At 54.5% G+C, this 21,804-nt stretch overlaps 2 protein-coding genes across 6 annotated transcripts in view; one reads left to right on the top strand and one right to left on the bottom strand.

Moving 5' to 3' along the window:
- ANAPC1 (anaphase promoting complex subunit 1) overlaps positions 1-3,995 on the bottom strand; it is a 66,174-nt gene extending 62,179 nt beyond the window's left edge. For all 5 annotated transcript variants that reach the window (XM_077814242.1, XM_077814244.1, XM_077814247.1 and 2 more), the window contains exons 1-3: positions 3,871-3,995; positions 1,846-2,082; positions 183-344 (exon numbers count right to left, since the gene is read on the bottom strand). In XM_077814242.1, the coding sequence (XP_077670368.1) occupies positions 183-344; positions 1,846-2,058 (375 nt within the window). In that variant the 5' untranslated portion in view covers positions 2,059-2,082; positions 3,871-3,995. The remainder of the gene's footprint in view (positions 1-182; positions 345-1,845; positions 2,083-3,870) is intronic.
- An 11,129-nt stretch (positions 3,996-15,124) lies between these two features.
- The window catches only part of MERTK (MER proto-oncogene, tyrosine kinase), a 72,097-nt gene continuing 65,417 nt past the window's right edge, over positions 15,125-21,804 (top strand). Inside the window, exon 1 of the mRNA XM_077812205.1 lies at positions 15,125-15,169. Coding sequence (XP_077668331.1) covers positions 15,125-15,169 — 45 coding nt within the window. The remainder of the gene's footprint in view (positions 15,170-21,804) is intronic.

The raw sequence follows: 21,804 nt of genomic DNA, 5'->3' as shown, positions 1-21,804 counted from the left end.
ATTGGCCTGGAGCAGCGAACCGCGGACGAACCTGCGGATCAGCTGAACCTGCGGACACGGCAGATAAACAAACCGGCCCGGCCCGCCAGGGGCTTTCCCTGCACTAGCGGCAGAACAAGTTTGGGAACCACTGGATTAACTAATATGCAGCCATTCAATGGCTAGAATTTCAGAGTTCATACCTGTAGAACAGGGCTGTCAACAGTGAAAGCCTTATAAACAGCAGATGCTTGGCTTTTACTTCCTTTGCTCCAAATGACCATATTGCCAGCCACATACAGTTCTTCATCATATTCCACTTCTTCCCCAACATCACTGACACCTCTCCTTAAAAGCCAACTTTCCTGAAAACCAAGAGGATTAAAAAAAGTCACAACTTCCTCTCAGTGGTGGGCTGATAGACTCAAAGCTAGTGTGATCTGAAAGGGTGGCATAACTTTATATTTTATAAATTAATCAAATCAAGATTTGGGGCGACATTGCAGAGCAGATTTTTGTTTCAACTTCTAGTTTTCCCTGTTTTAAAAAAATATTCCACACACAGAGAAAAATCTGAACTCACAACCGGATACGAGATCATATCTAGTGTGCCAGACAGAGAACACAGACAACCTTCTGTTTATCGGGGAGTGCTGTGTCTACTATCCTTGCTCCACACTACCAGAAAATCCAACCAGGAAGACACCTCAGGAACCTTCTGTCAGGAAACCCACTGGATTTTCCTGCTTTGTTCATGGTGTGCTTGGGCTGTCTTTGCATGGCTTTTTTTTTTTTTTTTTTTTTAAGTGAGCAGGAGGGAAGTCTGCAGTCCTCAATGCATTTGCCTGAATCCTGATCAGAGTAGAACATCAATCATATCACAAACCTGTCACACAAACAATTTTTCCTGATTTGTGTGTGTGCGCTGTGACAGGATTTGAGCGGGGCTGGAACGAGCCTAGCAATGATGTGAGAAGCTCCAGTCCTCATGTGAATTAGCAGCTTAGAGCCTTACCTGGGTGGAACCCCTCTGACTGGCTGCCTTCCCCACATCCTGGGGCAGAATGACCAGAGCTGCTGATTGAAAAGCTCCCTCCCCTGCAACCTGACGCCATTTCACAGGAGGGCATGAGGGAGCAGAAAAAGCCTGCAGCTCAGCCTCCTGTGAGCAACAAGGAAGGCTCCTCTGTTCCTCCCTGCAACACCCAGCCTAGGGACAGGGTGGAGTGAAGAGCCCCTGAATATGCTCCCCCTGCCTGCAAGGCTGAACAGGAACCCCCGTGGAGCACCTCCCAGACCTGGGTGAGGAGCCTCAGGAGTAAACGTGAACCTGGGGGGCTGAAGGAGGGACTGAACCGAGGTGGAGACTGGGGGACAGAACTGATTTGGAGGTTGAGGAGCAGAATTAGCTTCTGGGTAGGAGATGGGAAGATGTGACAGTCAGAGTTTTGTTTTTTCGGCCAATCCATGATTTTTGGGGTCTGAATCACGAATCTTGATCTCTTGAGGCTGGCAATACTGCAATGGGACTACACAGCTGCTTATAGTTAGGCAGGCATTTAACCATTTTGCTGACGTGGGGCATATAATAGCAAGTCAAAATATCAATACCTTTTTATACCCACAGAATGGGAAATAGTGCATTAGAGTGTGCTCTCTCTTTTTAATTCATAAACTGCTTGAAGAATACAATCCACTATTCCATTTTTCTCTTGGAGAGGATTGCATAAGTCTAGCATTGCCTCATTTCAGGACATATTGTGCACATAGTTTACTAAAGACATTTTGCTCCAGCTCTTTTTCTAATATTCTAATAATATGTTTTAATGACTAAAATAAATGCTGAATCAGGACACACAACTTTACCTTCTGTTTTTCATGGATTGTAACCTCCTGAAGGGATCCCACCAAACCAGCAGCTCCATCAGAGGACCATAGCTCAGAGGCTGGCTGCAGCTGCCGAAGTTGAAGGTTCAGGGCATTAGGGTGGTGCTTGCAGTGGTCACGGCCAAAAGGAACAAACTCCTGCAAATCCCCTGCTGCTATCATCGTTACCCTCTCTTCATAGTTGTTCGACATGGGTTCCAAATATCAACATTATTTCTGAAGCAAAAACAGAACACTGGTCTGTCTCAATGGCCATTTATAAGCTGTAAAGCATGCAACTTACCCTTATTACATATTGCAATCAAACTTTTCTGTATAAAACTTAATTTTCATTAAAAACAAATAAATAAATATAATGGTTCAAAGTCTTTTATTGCTTGTAGTGTGTAATTCTAATAGGTAATGTTATCAGTTATTTCTATTTTAACTTGCATCTCCTTTATAATGCCAAAACTCAGTCTACTAATATTAAGGGGTGAGGACAAGAGAAGGAAAACAATTAAGATGATTTCAGCTGATTTTAATTCTAGGGCTAGCTATGTTTCTAAGGCCTGGTCTACACTAGGAAATTAGGTCAGTGGAACTATGTCATTCAGGATGTGACAAATCCACACCCCTGAGGAACACAGTTAGCTGACCTCCCCCCGGTGTAGACAGCGCTAGGTCAACAGGAGAAACCTACCACCTCTTGGGGAGGTGGAGTACCTACACCGAGGGGTAGACATAGGTAGTGTCCTCACTGAAGTGCTGTTGCATTTTAAGTGAAGACAAGCCCTACGTATAAGGCCCCTATCACTGTGGCATCTGAAGGCCTCTGCAAATTCCTACCCAATGATCTTGTGTTTTGCTACGTGCAGGTATTTTAAAAGCTGTGAGGTATGTAAAGTCAGAGGCAAGCAACCATTCGAACACAGAAACATTCATTGGCCTAATTTTATTTTAGCTTCAGTAATGACTGAGTCACAGTAATGTCTCCATAATTAAAGCTAGAAGGTAATTTCCATTATAAGCCAGGATTTTTGGCCCGTACCTTTTTTCAAAGGTCTTTCTCCATTGTATTTTTCACACCAGAACTAGTTATGAGGCTTTGCAGAATAGAGTGCTTTTCTGCTTTTCAGATAAAGCGACAACACCCTTGGCCCATGCACACGCAAGTCAAAGTGACGTGTTCTAACAATTTCAGACTTGACTTAGATGGCTAATTCTCACGGAGAACTAGCACACAGGAACAAGGCTTGAGAAGTCTGTAAGGCACCTACCCAGCAGTATTCCCCCCTTACCTCTACACTAAAAGGGGAACAGTGCTTCTTACTTCTTATAAGTAAGAAGCCCAGCCCCATCTTCCCGCAGTTGCTGGGATTCCTACCAAGATGCAGTGCCTGGTTCTAGGTGGAGGCACCATCTTTTATGGGAGACTCTGATTAATAAATATCGGGGGTGTTGTAAGCTTTCTGGGACAGGAACCACATTTTCACGTAGGTTTGTGCGGCACCTAACACAACGAGAGCCCCATGCTATCATCCTCTTCTCCTGCAAATAGTTCCAGTGTCTGCCTCTGCTGATGCCCTGAAGGTTTCCCTCACAGCAGCAGAATGAAAGTGACACAAGTCTGATCAGTTTCGCTGCTGCTCATAGAGATAAGATATACCTTTAAAATATTCAGAGACAACTATGAGAGTTTTTTAAAAACATGCAGGGCACAGTCTCACTCAGGGCAGGGGGGCACACGCGGGGCACGGTCGGTCTCTCTCTCGGTGGGGACAGTCAGTCCCTCGGGGATGGGGGGGCACGCATGGGGCACGGTCGGTCTCTCTCAGGACAGGGGGGCACGGTCGGTCTATCTCACTCGGGGCGGGGGCACGGTCGCTGTCTCTCGGGGCGGGGGGGCACGGTCGCTGTCTCTCGGGGGGGGGGGCACGCGCGGGGCACGGTCGCTGTCTCTCGGGGGGACCGGGGGTGGGTCTGTCCCGTCTGGCTGGCAGGTCCCGGCGGGGGGGCACGAACCTGCGTGGCACGGGAAGGGCGGTCGGGCGGGCGGCGGCGAGTCCGGCTCCTGCGGCTCTTCCCCGTGTGTCTCCGGCAGCGCAGCGCGACGGCCCAGCAACTCCTCACACGGGCGCGGCCATTTTGGAACTCCCATCACCCCCCGCGGCGCCTGGGCGGGCGGCCTGGCTCACGGCGGGGGGCGGGGGTAGGAGGAGCGGGTGCCGCCCCCACGGCGGCGGGGAGCTGGCCGGGGGCGGGGTTAGAATTCTGGTGGCGTCTCCATGGCAGCGGGGAGCTGGCCGGGGGCGGGGTTAGAATTCTGGTGGCGTCCCCATGGCAGCGGGGAGCTGGCCGGGGGCGGGGTTAGAATTCTGGTGGCGTCCCCACGGCGGCGGGGAGCTGGCCGGGGGCGGGGTTAGAATTCTGGTGGCGTCCCCATGGCAGCGGGGATGCTGCCGTCCCCATGGCGGCGGGGAGCTGGCGGGGGCCGGGCGGGACCTGGACGGGCGGTGGGGAGTTCCAGGGCACAAAGGAACCTGGGCCGGCACCGCCCGCAGCAGCTCCGTGGGGACGGCGTGGGAGCTGCTGAAGCAGTCGCTGGAGATTTCCCGCGGCAGAGGGAGGTTTCCCCCCGTCACCGCCACCGGCCGTGTCTGCCGCACCGCGGAGCAGGCTTCTGGAGCAGAGAGGATTTGGCGTGCTGCACCACGGTCATGCCCCCAGACTGTCCCTCAGCAGGAATCTCACAGGTGGGGCTCGCGCTCCTGTCGCAAGATTTCCCTCAGATTTCACCTGTTGGTCCTTCAGCCAGTGTTTCCCCCAGTTTTTGAAAGCTGGTTCCCCACCCTCAGAAAAATGAAATCCGTCACACACGCCCTCGAACCCACCAGGAGTTGTGAAAGGGTTCCCTAAAATGAGCAGGTTTCAGAGGAACAGCCGTGTTAGTCTGTATTCGCAAAAAGAAAAGGAGGACTTGTGGCACCTTAGGGACTAACCAATTTATTTGAGCATGAGCTTTCCTGAGCTACAGCTCACTTCATCGGATGCATACCGTGGAAACTGCAGCAGACTTTATATATACACAGAGACCATGAAACAATACCTCCTCCCACCCCACTGTCCTGCTGGTAATAGCTTATCTAAAGTGATCGTCAGGTTAAATGAGCAGATACTCACAGTAAGTCTGTCCATCTCCATGGGACTCTGCCTCTCCTTCTTCATGTGTTTTGATGGGCAGTGAAATAATTCTTTACGCTGACATTTAGAGTATCCTCACTGTCATCCGATTTAGCCCTCATTACAATGAGCAGGGCAATTCACACTCAGAGCTGTCCTCCCAGGCTCTCTCCAAACTCGCACCCGTTACACTGGATCACATTTTCCAGGTTTTTTCTGGGGCCAAAATAGCTAGCGCCGGTGCTGCCAACTCTCGGTTTTATTGTGAGTCTCATCATGCTTTGTGGTTTTCTTAAAGCCCCAGCTCCTGGAGTTCTGTGATTACAGGAGAAACTCATCTGTCATTTGAAAATAAATACAGAAGTTTCTTGCCCTCATGGCTGACAGCAGGAGGCAAATAAAAGGAATCCAAAGTTTTGTTGTTGTTTTTAAAACTCATGATTTTTTAACCCCTGTGGTCAGTAATACTGAGACACTCCCTTCTTTTTTAATTGAAAGCAGGAGACGCTGAAGAACCACAGAGAGGCTTTTTCCCCTCATGTGCATTAGCACTTCTCAAAGAGGAGTCCAGACCACTGCCACAAGGGCAGCAGCAGCGGGTCAGGATATGAGTTATGCCCCATTGGTCGCGCTGTGTACCACCCAGGACTGCGTCTGCTGCCCGTGGATCCTTCAAATCAACTCCTTCCTGACTGCTATCAGCTAAAGGAGCTCCCCATAGGAGCTATACCTCGCTAGCCCTCACTCAGTGTCTCACCTGCTTTGAGTATCCTTCTTCATTTGTTTCCTTCCCTGCCTTCTACAGAGCTCCTGTTCTTACTGTTTAGTTGATGTCCTCTGCCTTTCAATTGCCACTGCCCTGGGAGCACTGCTGAGGTGCTGTTCTCTGAACTCTGGAGGCCTCCAATGAAATCTGCTCCTGTGGCCAAGGCTTTATTTCTTTTGCTTTGGCATTTCTGCATCTCTTTGTTTCAGTTCATTGCCTCAAGGCATCAGCTCTCTCTGCACTTCATTCATCTTTGAAGCTTCTTGCTTTGAGCTTTGTTTTTTGAGCAGATAAAAATGGTCAGACCATATCATAACAGGGGTCTGTCTTGTGCCATGTCTTGTCTTTGATGGGGCCAGAAGTTGTTTCAGAGTTGTCCTTGGACCACAGCCCAGACTGGGATGATAACTTTAGATAAATACATTTTCATTTCCTTGAAGATTTCTCCTCTGTTTCCTACAGTCTCAATTCCAGTCTGCTACATTAGTGTCTCCAGTCTCAGTTCCCCTGTAATGTTCAAATCACTGAAAGTCTCATGAGTGTCACGATCCCTCATCACAGCCGTATTGAACTACTCCTCTGTCATGCCTTTTAGGATTTCATTCATCTTCAACAGGACAAGTTGTTTTCATCAAGTGATTGATCCACAGAGTCATGATTGTGCATTCTGAACTGCTGTGTAATAGCGCCCTACATGACAACAATCATACAGTGTACAGCCAATAAGTTCATATGCCAAGAAACAGCCACTACAAGGACTGTCTCAAATGCTGTTCCCTAGCGGCAGAAGTGGAAGCGAAGCATCTGAAGAGAAAATTTATAAGAAATCCCTGTTAAGCAAAGATCCTTCTCTAAGTTTTCCAGTTTGTTTGCCTAGTTCTCTTTCAGGCAAGCCAGCAACATTTTCATCCATATTCCTGTCAGGCAGCTCTACAATTAAACTCCAGATAAGCAATAGCCAATCAAAAATACAATATAAACAAGGCCATTCTTATGTGTCCTGTACTTTCTACACAATAGACTCATGTCTTTCCTTGTCATGAGTGTAACCTGATCCCTTTTTAAGGTGGTGAGCCCAGCTGGACTCAGTACTATAGCTTACAGAGGCACTGCCAGCTGTGGCTCTGAAATGTCTGCTGGGATTTCAAAGAGAGAGGCAAGGTGGGTGAAGCAATAGCTTTTATTGGACCAGCTTCTGCTAATGAGAGAGACAAACTTTCGAGCTTTCACAGAGCTCTTCACATGGCTACAACAATCCTGCATACAACAATGGGACCTGAAATAACATAGTTAACTTACAAATCATACTTCTTTCTACAATTGTTTTTACCTCTAATTGCTAAAACTGACCCCTAAATTACTATAAGAGAGAGGTTTCAGAGGGGTAGCCATGTTAGTCTGTATCAGCAAAAAAAAACAAGGGGTCCTTGTGGCACCTTAGAGACTAACAAATTTATTTGGGGATAAGCTTTCTTGGGCTAAAACCCACTTCATCGGATGCATGCAGTGGAAAATACAGTAGAAAGATATGTTCTCTGTATATGTATATCTTTCTACTGTATTTTCCACTGCATGCATCTGATGAAGTGGGTTTTAGCCCACGAAAGCTTATGGCCAAATAAATTTGTTAGTTTCTAAGGTGCCACAAGTACTCCTCATTTGTTTTATAGGAGAGAGGTTAGAGAAATGGATTTTCTTTATTTTTCCCATTGGTTTACTTTTAGCATTTGACAGCACATTGTGTATAGTCAGTTTCATTGTCTCCCCTGTGCAGTCAACTCAGCCTCAGAACTGCAAACAGCACTACTGAACTCTCATGTCTACACTGCAACGTAAGCCCACGGTTCGAACTCAGGCTCAGGCCTAACCCCCCTTCCATCTACACACAAATCGCCTGGACCCAGAGTTCCAGGACCCACCAGGGTGGAGGGTCTAAGCCTGAGTCAGGCCAGGACCCGGATTCCAGCCCTATTGCTTTGCAGTGTAGACGCAGCCTCACTGGACTCTGCTCTGGGTGTCTGCCAACATATCCCATAATCCCACAGGCCGACTTTCATTGTCCTCTGGACAGTCAAGTGTGGTGGACAGTCCAGTTTTCCCACACTGCCCCACGAACAAAGGGCTAGAGCAGCCACATTTTGTGGGGGCGCTAGGAACTCTGGGAGATGGGTGATTGGCCCTGGGCCTGCATAATACAGTGCAGATGCAGAAGCTCCAGGTTGGGACCCAGGGTTCAACAATTCCTAACTTGGGGTTACAAATGAGCGTAGACGCTCAAGTCCTAGTTTAACAAACCCAAGGTTTGCTAACTTGAGTTCTACTACCCCTGGGCTTACATTGCAGTGTAGACAAACCCTATGGGACTAAGTCACCTGAGTATATTTCCACACTTCTGCAACAAGCTTTGTGGCGGGGGGGGAGGGGGCTGGTGGCAGCACAGAGCCCCATTAATTGCAGCATGGCTCCATGCATGTGCAGAAGTCCACGCATGAGAAGCTCAGCCCTGGATTGGGGCCACAGTCAGGTTCTCCCAATTGTGTGGGTCTTTTACCCTGCAATGTAGGAAGGAAAAACATTTTCCAAACAGGAAAATGTACTTGCAAATTGGCCGGGGGAATTCAGAGACAGGTCTAGGACCAAAACTACTCTTACCACTTAAAAATCTGACTAGACTTGCAGTCAAACAGAACCCCTTCAAACCCCACACACCACTACCTGGCTTCGTGGGGCTTTCCTCCACGCCCACTTCCCCAGGGCACCACTGGGGCAAGGTGTCACAGGGCTGCAGGAGGCCTCCCAAACAAAGTGTACACCCATCAGACTCCTCTGCCAGGCAGGGGAGAACGGTAGCGTTTTCAAAGCATTTTAATGATATTCCCTAGAAGAAGCACAACACATGCCAAGAATCTCACATGCTGTAAATTAGCAAAATTCCATTGACGTCTGAGCTACTCCGATTTACACCAGTTGAAAATGTAGCCCACTATCTGGGACTAGAGATGGCTAGTCTCTTGGGTTTGGTGGGTTCTGTATTGCGTACTGAAAATTCTTCTGACTATGCACGGAGGTCTCCCGTGACCTTTCAGAAGAATAATGCTCGGAATAGTGACAACCTGATTGCATCTCCAGCTCCCAGCACTAGATGTCAGGCTGCTAACATCAGCCGCTATTCTGATGAAACTAGTCATTGTTCCAGTGAGCTCTTGGAGAATGATAGAATGATGTGCAATTGTACTTAATTAAATGTCACAAACGCCTGCGTGCAGCACCATCCCTTCCCAAATATAGTCTTTTTCCTCTGTCTCCCCCAAAGTAGCAACCCTTAAAATCCATCCTCTCAGCACCTGTGCAAAGGAAGGAGGGAAACTGAGCTGGAATGAACTCCACTGCATTACATTTTGGTTAGGCGGGAAAGAATTGTCCATGATGCTCTTACTCGATCCCTTGCAGTGATTCTTGTGAGCACTATGCCGATGGCACTATGAAACACATGTACATTTCAGCAGTCAGACAAAGCCCAAGGGTTGCTTCTAAACCAATTTTTAACGTCTTCACTTCCAGACCTGTGCGCGCACACACCGGCATCTAACTGGAGTCCGCATTTAATGATGCAGTGACATTTCCCCCACCCATGCTCAGTATGTCATTTACAAATGTTACTGTCTTCAGGGGGTCTGTCACAGAGCGCAAAGCAAGCAGGATTGGGGCTTGTGGCCCTGACCCTGCAAACACTTACACACGAGAGCCGTCCCATGGCTTACACAGGGGAAACAGGGGAACTGATTACGCACTAAGGGTAAAAGTTTCAAAAGTACCAAGTGACTTAGGAGCCTAAGTCCCATTTTCAAAAATGATTTAGGCATTTAGGGCCAGATTAGTAAAGTATTTAGGAGCCTAAAGATCAGATAAGTGTAGGAGAGAGAACCTGGAGCGCAGGGCCTGGTGCAAGATCTGAGGCCCGAACCAGAGGCTGTGAACCAAAGTCAGGCCATGGATTAAAGCAGATGTTTATAAGTTCACTGTCCGACACATGACTTAGGCAAAAGTATTGCTAGCATAGCTAAAACACAGGCACTTCTAAGCAGCAACAGATACTGGGTGTACGTGAGAACACACTCCAGAAGATTGGCCCAGGGACATCCTGAAGTAACACTAGATAAGAGGATGTTTTGCGCAAGACACCTGGAGCATAATGCAAAGGGAGGTAATAAGCAGGTGTCCTGAAACACGTGCGGAAGTTGTTTGTCTCAGTCTATAAATATTGGGGTGCCTCACCTTAACCCTTTGTGCACCTGAGGGGACAGCAGAAATTTCCATTGCTGGCTACGCCTCTCCTTACCACTGGGCACTGATGTGTTACTGGGCCTGTAACTCCTATGGTGTGCTAGGACTGTCTTGAGGGCAATAAACCTGGCCGAGTGCCTTTGTCACCGAACTGTGCCAGTGGTCATTCTTTATGAATAACATTTAGGTCTGTTGAATTAGCAAGCTGCATTCTATGCTTTTGTTAACAACATTGGCATCTCGGACACAAGTGCGGAGCAGCTGGAAAAACGCAAAGCAGCCCCTGGACTGCGTTACCATGGCAGCAACATTCCAGCCTTCGGCACTTAACAACAGTAAGCACCTAGTGGGATTTCCAAAGCACCTAGGCACCCAGCTCTGATTGATTTCAATGGGAATGAGGTGCCTAGGCACTTCTGAAAATCTCACAATGTGCCTATCTGCACCCTAAGGCTGCTCAATACCTTTAAAAATCTGGTCCTGAGGATCCTGAGTCCTGTTGAACTTGGCACAAAAAGTGGGAGTGTGCGAATAAAATTTGTAGATGGTGCAAAGGTGGGAGGTATGGTCAGTATGGAGGAGGACCAGATTACACAAGAAGATCTGGCTGACCTTGAAATTGGAGTAGTAGAAATGGGATGAAATTTAATAGTGCAAAGTCCAAGGTCATGCACTTAGGGACTAATGCCAAGAAGTTTTGCTATAAGCTGAGGATGTGTCAGTTGGAAGCATTTATTGGCTGACCAGACAAGACTATGAGCTGCCAATGTGATGCGACCATGAAAAAAAATCTAATGCAGTCCTCAGGTGCATCAGGCAAGGTATTTCCAGTGGGGACAGGAAAGTGTTCCCACCATCATACAAGGCCCAGGTGAGACCTCACCTGGAATACTGTGTGAAGTTCTGGTCTCTCATGTTTGAGAAAGATGAATTCAAATTGGAACAGGTGCAGAGAAGAGCTACTAGGATGATCAGAGCAATTGAAAACCTACCTCACAGAAGGTGATTCAAGGAACTTGGCTTGTTCAGCCTAACCAAACAAAGGCTGTGGGAGATATGATTGCTCTCTCTAAATACAGCGGAGAGACAAACAAAGGAATGGAGAGGAGTTATGTAAGTTAATGGCCAATGCTGGCACAAGAACACATGGACATAAACTGGTCATCAACAAGTTTAGGCTTGAAATTAGATGAAGGTTTCTAACCAGCAGAGGAATGAAGTTGTGGAACAGCCTTCCAAGGGGAGTAGTGGGGGCAAAAACTCTAACTTATTAAGTTTATGGAGGCCATCGTATGATCAGATTGCCCACAATGGCATGTGGCCCATCTATGACAGCCAGTAGCAAGTATCCCCAGTGACCAGAAATGGGACATTAGATGTGGAGGGCTCAGAGTTACTACCGTGAATTCTTTCCCAGGTGTCTGGCTGGTGGGTCTTGCCCGCATGCTCAGGGTCTAACTGATCACCATATTTGGGGCTGGGAAGGAATTTTCCCCAAGGTCAGATTGAGGTCACCTTCCTCAGCAACATGCGGCACTTGTCAGGTGCCCAGAGAACGAGGAATTAGTGATCACCTGTGAAAAGTCTGGTTTAGGTGACCTGCCCAACATCACATAGGAACTGAATGGCAGATGCAGGGATAGAATCCAAATTTTCAGGGTAACATTCAAATTATTTAACCACAAGACCACCCTTTCTTTTCCCACAGTCCCGTCTCATTCACTATACATCTTCCAACTTCTGCAACAAACTAAGGTAGAGAGAGGTCCTGTAGATTCCTTCTTCACTACAAACCCCTGATTCATCCCCAAAGAAGGTCCATCCTGTGCACCAAATGAGGTAAGGGTATTGTTGCAAAAATAGTACATGGTCATCTAATTACAAAAAAACAAGGGGGCAAAGTTAAGGTTGCATGGGCAATCTTATCATGGCATTTCCTAACTCTTGGGTGCCTGAATTTGCAACCTCAATAATGTTCTTTTAACTTAGCTTTTTGTGTGTAATTTCCTAGAATTTAAAAAAGCAAACTGAAAAAAAATAGAAATTCCATTATGTGGCATCATATTGAGACCCACCTAGGGCAGCCGTAGGGCTGGATCAACCGTAGGGCTGGATCAGCAGTAGGGCTGGATCAGCAGTAGGCCTTTAGATCCATGGCATAGCCGCTGCCATTTGAGCTAACAGAATAACTGATAGCAATAGTAGGTTGTCATCCTCTCTATGAACCAGCACTGGAGGGGGATGACACACACTTTGCCCATGGGTATCACAGATATTTGCTGACAACAGAGGCAGGGTGAGACTCAGGGATCTTGGGTTCCCTTTCTGTAGTGCATTAAGCAATGTAACTAACATCTGTCACAGGTTCCATTGTTTATGGCACTTGCTGTTCAGGGTTCCATTCCAGACTCTGAAGGGGAGCATGCTCGAGTGGGGATGCAATTGTCTGCCCCATCCCCTCCAGCCTGTCCGAGTCCTGTCTCTTTCCCACCCCTGGCTCCATGTCTGAGTCCCATCCTCCACAGCTTGCCAGTCCCAGTCTGTACTCCTTGGACTTCTCATCCCAGTCCTAGTCTCCTTGCCCAGTCAGCTCCAGTTCCCACCTCACAATTCCCCATTTTATCTTTCGCTGCTTCCCCTCCCATGGCCTCCTGTCACTGCACACCCATGTTTCCCATCCCCCCTGCCCCCCAGTCCCTGTCTTCCTGCCCAGGCTCCTTGTCCATTCTCAATGCTCCCCCCAACTCTTTGTCCCAGTCTTCCTTCCCAGCCAGTCCCAGCCCCCCTGCACCTGACCTCTCATCCAATCTCAGTCTCTCCCAAACACTCCAAGTCCTCCCCATTTGCCTGTATGGCTCCTAGTCACCTTGCCCAGTCAGTCCCAGTCTCCTCTGCCCATCTCCCACCCCTGGCTCCCAGTCCCTTTGTCCAACCAGTCCCAGTCTTCCCCCACCATCCAGGTTCCATGACACAACCTACTCCCCACCTTTCAACCCCGCTCTACCCCAGGTCTTGTTCTTTCCTCCTCTGCATTCAGGTCAGATGGCTTCCTCCTCCACTTTGCTTCAGTCCCGTGGTGGGAGAGGTCACTGAGAGTACAGGAGAAACAGGCTCCCGGCTGTCAGTTCCACGTATGCCCCACCCTGTCCTGGAGCAGCCTAGAACTGCAAACGCAGGGAAAGTCCTGCATGGAGCATGCTCAGTGTTGATGGAATTAAGCTGTGAAGCTCTAGTAAATCTCTCCCAAGTATGTGCAAACTGTGATTTTTTTTTCTTAGAGGCTTATAACCTGGCCAAATTTGGTCAGATTTTCTGGGGACAGCAAAACAAACATCCCCAATACAAAGGCTAGCCCTTTGCAACATGTCCAGATCCTGCTCCAAAGATTGGGGGTGCCAGCATTTTTTAACATGGGTAACATAATGTATTTTTCCCCGAATTCCCTCCTGGAGACACCTAACCCATTTTGCCTGAAATGTATGGGTTGCTTTATTTTAATCAGCCTGAAGCAGACACCCAGGATGGAAAATTTGAGCCCTGGCAACTGAAATAGGGCCCTACAATGGGAAGCGTCAGGCATCCTTAACTGTAGGTGATGGGATCAGCCCCATCTATAATGAGCATGTCTTTCATTTTTAAATTGCCATGCACACGTATGCACCTCATAAATAAATAATGCTGAGATGAGAAAATCATGACGGCAGCGCAAAAGATGAGGATAAAAGCAGCATGTGCATGAGCATATTTATGTGTAATGTTACATAGGGGTGGTTGTTTGGGATGTGGGAGAGAGGCCATAATTTTACATCTCTGCTTCCTTTGGCTGGTGAAGTGAGAGATCTTTTCATGTTTCCTGTGGCAACGGCCGGTGGCTGGTTAGCACAAATATTCCAGACATGCACAGGAAATGCCCAGGACAGCAACAGCGACTATGAGAACTGCAAGACTGAAAAGTGCAGCTGGGCCCCTCAAATTCACTGTATAGACAGTGAAGGTCAGCGTGGCGGATTCTGCTCTCCATTTACATCCACATAAATCCAGAGTGACTCCAGTGCAGTCAGTGACAAATTTCAGAGGCCACAGTTACACCAGTGTGGGTGAGATTAAAATTCAACCTATTTGGGTAAATGACCCAAATTCGCCAACTTAAAACCAATAGTTATCAAGGCCGCCTTTAAGCGCCCAGTGAATTTTCTTCCCTTTGACAGAAATTGGCCCTGCCTCTCTCCTAAGACAAATTAGAACTCATACAACAGCAGCAGCAGGAAGTGAAGTGAGCAGAAGCTGCACCCCTGCAGTAAAGCTGAACTGAAGACCACAGGCTTCCAATAGTAGTTTCCAGTAGCAGCCCTAAGATGACTGGAGGGAGCGGGGCTCTCTGTCTTGGTTATTCAGTGGGTTGAGATACAGTGGGAGAAACACCCCCAAAATCTCTGGGAAGCTGGAGTGCTGTGGGGATGCAGGAAGGGAAGCTGGTCCCATGGAGTAGATAAAAGATTATCAGCTTTCTTGCAACAGTTGTGTTACATTTTTCTCATTTTCTTTACTCTGGGCTGTGGGGGGACACGTGCCCTTTCTTAGCTGTTGATTATTTCAAGATGCTAGAGGTTGAACTGGACTACAAGCGAGAGAGACTGAAATTGGATCTCTGCCACTAATGGATCAGAAACTCCACTGAACAAGCTGTTCCCAAAAGCAAAGACGTCTGGAATTGATTTGTTCACTTTTTTATTGAACTTTTGAATTTTCTCCTGGTTATTTTTTAAACTTTCCACTTGGAAAACATTTCAGACTTGATTACATATAGTTCTTGCCTTGATAGTGAATTAGGTAATTTACTGTTTTTATAAGCACCTTTATAAATGGTCATACAAGACAATTGGACTGGATTTTTAGGGCTTGTCTACACCTACCGGGGGTTCGATGTGGTGATCGATGTATTGGCGGTCAATTTAGAGGGTCTTGACTAGACCCGCTAAATCGACCACAGATCACTCTCCTGTCAACTCTTGTACTCCACTGGATCGAGAAGTGCAAGGGGAGTCGATGGGAAAGCATCTCCCATCGATATCGCGTAGTGTGGACCCTGCGGTAAGTAGATCTAAGCTACATCTACTTGAGTTATGCTATTCATGTAACACAAATTGCGTAGCTTAGATCGACTTTTCCCTGTAGTGTAGACAAGGCCTTACTGTATGACTCTTACCTGCCTAGCTCAAAAGTGCCCTGATCCTTGATTGCTTCAATATAATTAATAATCTCTTTCAGTGACTTGATTCTTCTTCAAAATATTGGTAAACCACTGGGAAACTATGAATCCAAGAGTTTTGAAGGAGCTGGCTGAGGAGTTCACTGGACCATTAATGCTGATTTTCAGTAAGTTTCTGAACATTGGAGAAGTTCCAAATGACTGGAAGAAAGCTAATGTTGTGCCAATATTTGAAAAGGGTAGACACATGACACAAGTCATTATAGGCCTATCAGTCTGACATTGATCACGGGCAAGGTAATGGAATGGCTAATATGGGACTCAATTAACACAAAATTAAATGACAGTAATATATTTAATGCCAATCACATGGGTCTAAGGAAAACAGGTCCTGTCAAACTAACTTGGTATTTTTTTTATGAGATTACAAGTTTAGTAAAGGGAATAGTGTTGATTTAATAAATTTCTGTAAGGCATTTGACTTGGTACCGCATGACATTTTTATAAAGAACTAGGAAGATATAAAATTGCCATAGCATACATTAAAAGGATTAAAAACTGGCTAACTAATAGGTCTCAAAATGTACTTGTAAATGGGCAAGTATGTTTCTAGAGGGATCCCACAGGAAGGAGTCCTTGGCCCTGCACTATTTAACATTTATATTAACATAAAATCATCACGATGACACTGTGCAAATGACACAGACATTGGAGGGGTGGGTAAATAATGAAGAAGACAGGTCATTGACACCAATCACTTGGCAAACGGGATACCAGCAAACAATATGTGTTTTAATATGGCTAACTGTAAATGCGTCACACTTCCAGGATGGGGGACTCTATCCTGGGGAGCAGGGACTCTGAAAAAGATTTCGGTGCTGTGGATTTCGTCACCTGTGCGTGAGCTCCCCATGAAATGCCATGGCCAAAAGAGCTAATGTGATTCCCCATGAACAGGGGAATCTCAAGTAGGAGCAGAGAGGTTATTATACCTCTTAATTTGGAACTGGTGCAACCGCTACTGGAATTCTGTATCCAGTACTGGTGGCCACAGTTCAAGGACTCACACTGCTAGGATGGCTCGTCATGTTTTCCCTGCTGGCGCCCAGGAATGGGATAGGGCAGCAGCGCACATTGGAGCTGGAGGGCATGGCTGGGCACGGACATATTTACCATCAGCTTTCCCCACAAGGAAGGGAGCGTATCAATCTTCCCCTCACTCAAGTGGGCAAAGCCGAGAGCTGGGAATAAAGTCTGTTCCCTAGATCCACGGGATTTACCATCCCTGAAGTGTTGCTGGGGCTGGATGATGCAATAGTCTGGGGCGGGCTCTGCCCTCCCCCACATCCCATGGCTGTCCCAGGTTGTGGGCACCAGATGTCCCCGAGCTACCCTGCAGGTACCGATTCCACCTGGCAGTGGCTGGGCACCAGGAAGCCCAGAAGCCCCTGCCCCGCAAAGCCCTGTGCCTGGAACCCAGTGCCCTGCACAGGGGTGCCCAGCAGCCCCTGCTCACACAGTCCCATGCCCAGAGTCCCTGCCCGGAGCCCGCTGCCCTGCACGGCCCCGCTCCCAGAGCCCCCTGCCCCACAGAGCCCCCCGACCGGAGCTCCTGCCCCAAACAGCCCCGCTCCCGGAACCCCTACCCCGCACAGCCCCCCGACCGGAGCCCCTGCCCCGCACAGCCCCCTGACCCGCACAACCCCGGGCCCCGCACAGCCCCTTAACCCGCACAACCCCCGGCCCCGCACAGCCCCGCTCCCGGAGCTCCTGCCCCGTACAGCCCCACTCCTGGAGTCCCCTGCCCCGCACAGCCCCTTAACCTGCACAACCTCCCACCCCGCACAGCCCCACTCCCGGAGCTCCTGCCCCGCACAGCCCCTTAACCCGCACAACCCCCCGCCCCGCACAGCCCTGCTCCCGGAGCCCCCTGCCCCGCACAGCCCCTTAACCCGCACAACCCCCCGCCCCGCACAGCCCCGCTCCCGGAGCCCCCTGCCCCGCACAGCCCCCCGACCGGAGCCCCTGCCCCGCACAGCCCCCCGACCCGCACAACCCCGGGCCCCGCACAGCCCCTTAACCCGCACAACCCCCGGCCCCGCACAGCCCCGCTCCCGGAGCTCCTGCCCCGTACAGCCCCACTCCTGGAGCCCCCTGCCCCGCACAGCCCCTTAACCCGCACAGCCCCCCGCCCCGCACAGCCCCGCTCCCAGAGCTCCTGCCCCGCACAGCCCCCCGACCGGAGCCCCTGCCCCGCACAGCCCCTCAACCCGCACAGCCCCCCGCCCCGCACAGCCCCTTAACCCGCACAGCCCCCCGCCCCGCACAGCCCCTTAACCCGCACAGCCCCGCTCCCGGAGCCTCCTGCCCCGCACAGCCCCTTAACCCGCACAACCCCCGGCCCCGCACAGCCCCGCTCCCGGAGCTCCTGCCCCGTACAGCCCCACTCCTGGAGCCCCCTGCCCCACACAGCCCCTTAACCCGCACAGCCCCCCGCCCCGCACAGCCCCGCTCCCAGAGCTCCTGCCCCGCACAGCCCCCCGACCGGAGCCCCTGCCCCGCACAGCCCCTCAACCCGCACAGCCCCCCGCCCCGCACAGCCCCGCTCCCGGAGCCCCCTGCCCCGCACAGCCCCTTAACCCGCACAACCCCCCGCCCCGCACAGCCCCGCTCCCGGAGCCTCCTGCCCCGCACAGCCCCTTAACCCGCACAACCCCCCGCCCCGCACAGCCCCGCTCCCGGAGCCCCCTGCCCCGCACAGCCCCTTAACCCACACAGCCCCCCGACCGGAGCCCCTGCCCCACACAGCCCCTTAACCCGCACAGCCCCCCGCCCCGCACAGCCCCCCGGCCGGAGCCCCTGCCCCGCACAGCCCCCCGACCGGAGCCCCTGCCCCGCACAGCCCCTCAACCCGCACAGCCCCCCGCCCCGCACAGCCCCGCTCCCGGAGCCCCCTGCCCCGCACAGCCCCTTAACCCACACAGCCCCCCGACCGGAGCCCCTGCCCCGCACAGCCCCTTAACCCGCACAGCCCCCCGCCCCGCACAGCCCCGCTCCCGGAGCCCCCTGCCCCGCACAGCCCCTTAACCCGCACAACCCCCCGCCCCGCACAGCCCCGCTCCCGGAGCCCCCTGCCCCGCACAGCCCCTTAACCCGCACAACCCCCCGCCCCGCACAGCCCCGCTCCCGGAGCCTCCTGCCCCGCACAGCCCCCCGACCGGAGCCCCTGCCCCGCACAGCCCCTTAACCCGCACAGCCCCCCGCCCCGCACAGCCCCACTCCCGGAGCCCCCTGCCCCGCACAGCCCCTTAACCCGCACAGCCCCCCGCCCCGCACAGCCCCGCTCCCGGAGCCCCCTGCCCCGCACAGCCCCTTAACCCGCACAGCCCCCCGCCCCGCACAGCCCCGCTCCCGGAGCCCCCTGCCCCGCACAGCCCCTTAACCCGCACAGCCCCCTGACCGGAGCCCCTGCCCCGCACAGCCCCTTAACCCGCACAGCCCCCCGACCGGAGCCCCTGCCCCGCACAGCCCCTTAACCCGCACAGCCCCCCGCCCCGCACAGCCCCGCTCCCGGAGCCTCCTGCCCCGCACAGCCCCTTAACCCGCACAACCCCCCGCCCCGCACAGCCCCGCTCCCGGAGCCCCCTGCCCCGCACAGCCCCCCGACCGGAGCCCCTGCCCCGCACAGCCCCCTGACCCGCACAACCCCGGGCCCCGCACAGCCCCTTAACCCGCACAACCCCCCGCCCCGCACAGCCCCGCTCCCGGAGCCCCCTGCCCCGCACAGCCCCTTAACCCGCACAGCCCCCTGACCAGAGCCCCTGCCCCGCACAGCCCCTTAACCCGCACAGCCCCCCGACCGGAGCCCCTGCCCCGCACAGCCCCTTAACCCGCACAACCCCCCGCCCCGCACAGCCCCGCTCCCGGAGCCCCCTGCCCCGCACAGCCCCCCGACCGGAGCCCCTGCCCCGCACAGCCCCCTGACCCGCACAACCCCGGGCCCCGCACAGCCCCTTAACCCGCACAGCCCCCCGCCCCGCACAGCCCCGCTCCCAGAGCCCCCTGCCCCGCACAGCCCCTTAACCCGCACAACCCCCCGCCCCGCACAGCCCCCCGACCGGAGCCCCTGCCCCGCACAGCCCCTTAACCCGCACAACCCCCCGCCCCGCACAGCCCCCCGACCGGAGCCCCTGCCCCGCACAGCCCCTTAACCCGCACAACCCCCCGCCCCGCACAGCCCCGCTCCCGGAGCCCCCTGCCCCGCACAGCCCCTTAACCCGCACAACCCCCCGCCCCGCACAGCCCCGCTCCCGGAGCCCCCTGCCCCGCACAGCCCCTTAACCCGCACAACCCCCCGCCCCGCACAGCCCCCCGGCCGGAGCCCCTGCCCCGCACAGCCCCTTAACCTGCACAACCCCCCGCCCCGCACAGCCCCGCTCCCGGAGCCCCCTGCCCCGCACAGCCCCTTAACCTGCACAACCCCCCGCCCCGCACAGCTCCGCTCCCGGAGCCCCCTGCCCCGCACAGCCCCTTAACCCGCACAGCCCCCCGCCCCGCACAGCCCCCCGGCCGGAGCCCCTGCCCCGCACAGCCCGGCTCCCGGAGCCCCCTGCCCCGCACAGCCCCTTAACCCACACAACCCCCTGCCCCGCACAGCCCCCCGACCGGAGCCCCTGCCCCGCACAGCCCCTTAACCCACACAGCCCCGCTCCCGGAGCCCCCTGCCCCGCACAGCCCCTTAACCCGCACAGCCCCGCCCCCGGAACTCCCGCCCCGCACAGCCCCCCGACCGGAGCCCCTGCCCCGCACAGCCCCTTAACCCGCACAGCCCCGCTCCCGGAGCCCCCTGCCCCGCACAGCCCCTTAACCCGCACAGCCCCCCGCCCCGCACAGCCCCCCGGCCGGAGCCCCTGCCCCGCACAGCCCCGCTCCCGGAGCCCCCTGCCCCGCACAGCCCCTTAACCCGCACAGCCCCCCGCCCCGCACAGCCCCGCTCCCGGAGCCCCCTGCCCCGCACACCCCTTAACCCACACAACCCCCTGCCCCGCACAGCCCCCCGACCAGAGCCCCCTGCCCCGCACAGCCCCTTAACCCGCACAGCCCCCCGACCAGAGCCCCCTGCCCCGCACAGCCCCTTAACCCGCACAGCCCCACTCCCGGAGCTCCTGCCCCGCACAGCCCCTTAACCCGCACAACCCCCCGCCCCGCACAGCCCCGCTCCCGGAGCCCCCTGCCCCGCACAGCCCCCCGACCGGAGCCCCTGCCCCGCACAGCCCCCTGACCCGCACAACCCCGGGCCCCGCACAACCCCTTAACCCGCACAACCCCCCGACCGGAGCCCCTGCCCCGCACAGCCCCCCGCCCCGCAGAGCCCTGCCCCCTGCCCCGCACAGCCCCTTAACCCGCACAACCCCCCGCCCCGCACAGCCCCCCGGCCGGAGCCCCTGCCCCACACAGCCCCTTAACCCGCACAACCCCCCGCCCCGCACAACCCCCCGCCCCGCACAACCCCGCTCCCGGAGCCCCCTGCCCCGCACAGCCCCTTAACCCACACAACCCCCTGCCCCGCACAGCCCCCCGACCAGAGCCCCCTGCCCCGCACAGCCCCTTAACCCGCACAGCCCCCCGACCAGAGCCCCCTGCCCCGCACAGCCCCTTAACCCGCACAGCCCCACTCCCGGAGCTCCTGCCCCGCACAGCCCCTCAACCCGCACAACCCCCCGCCCCGCACAGCCCCGCTCCCGGAGCCCCCTGCCCCGTACAGCCCCTTAACCCGCACAGCCCCCCGACCGGAGCCCCTGCCCCGCACAGCCCCCCGCCCCGCAGAGCCCTGCCCCCTGCCCCGCACAGCCCCTTAACCCGCACAACCCCCAGCCCCGCAGAGCCCTGCCCCCCGCCCCGCACAGCCCCTTAACCCGCACAACCCCCCGCCCCGCACAGCCCCGCTCCCGGAGCTCCCTGCCCCGCACAGCCCCTTAACCCGCACAACCCCCCGCCCCGCACAGCCCCGCTCCCGGAGCCCCCTGCCCCGCACAGCCCCTTAACCCGCACAACCCCCCGCCCCGCACAGCCCCCCGGCCGGAGCCCCTGCCCCGCACAGCCCCTTAACCTGCACAACCCCCCGCCCCGCACAGCCCCCCGGCCGGAGCCCCTGCCCCGCACAGCCCCTTAACCCGCACAACCCCCCGCCCCGCACAGCCCCCCGGCCGGAGCCCCTGCCCCGCACAGCCCCTTAACCTGCACAACCCCCCGCCCCGCACAGCCCCGCTCCCGGAGCCCCCTGCCCCGCACAGCCCCTTAACCTGCACAACCCCCCGCCCCGCACAGCTCCGCTCCCGGAGCCCCCTGCCCCGCACAGCCCCTTAACCCGAACAGCCCCCCGCCCCGCACAGCCCCCCGGCCGGAGCCCCTGCCCCGCACAGCCCGGCTCCCGGAGCCCCCTGCCCCGCACAGCCCCTTAACCCACACAACCCCCTGCCCCGCACAGCCCCCCGACCGGAGCCCCTGCCCCGCACAG

This window comes from Eretmochelys imbricata, chromosome 3, assembly GCF_965152235.1.
Source record: "Eretmochelys imbricata isolate rEreImb1 chromosome 3, rEreImb1.hap1, whole genome shotgun sequence".
NCBI lineage: Eukaryota > Metazoa > Chordata > Testudines > Cheloniidae > Eretmochelys > Eretmochelys imbricata.
The sequence above is the reverse complement of the archived record's forward strand: the minus strand, read 5'-3'. Positions and strand labels throughout refer to the sequence as shown.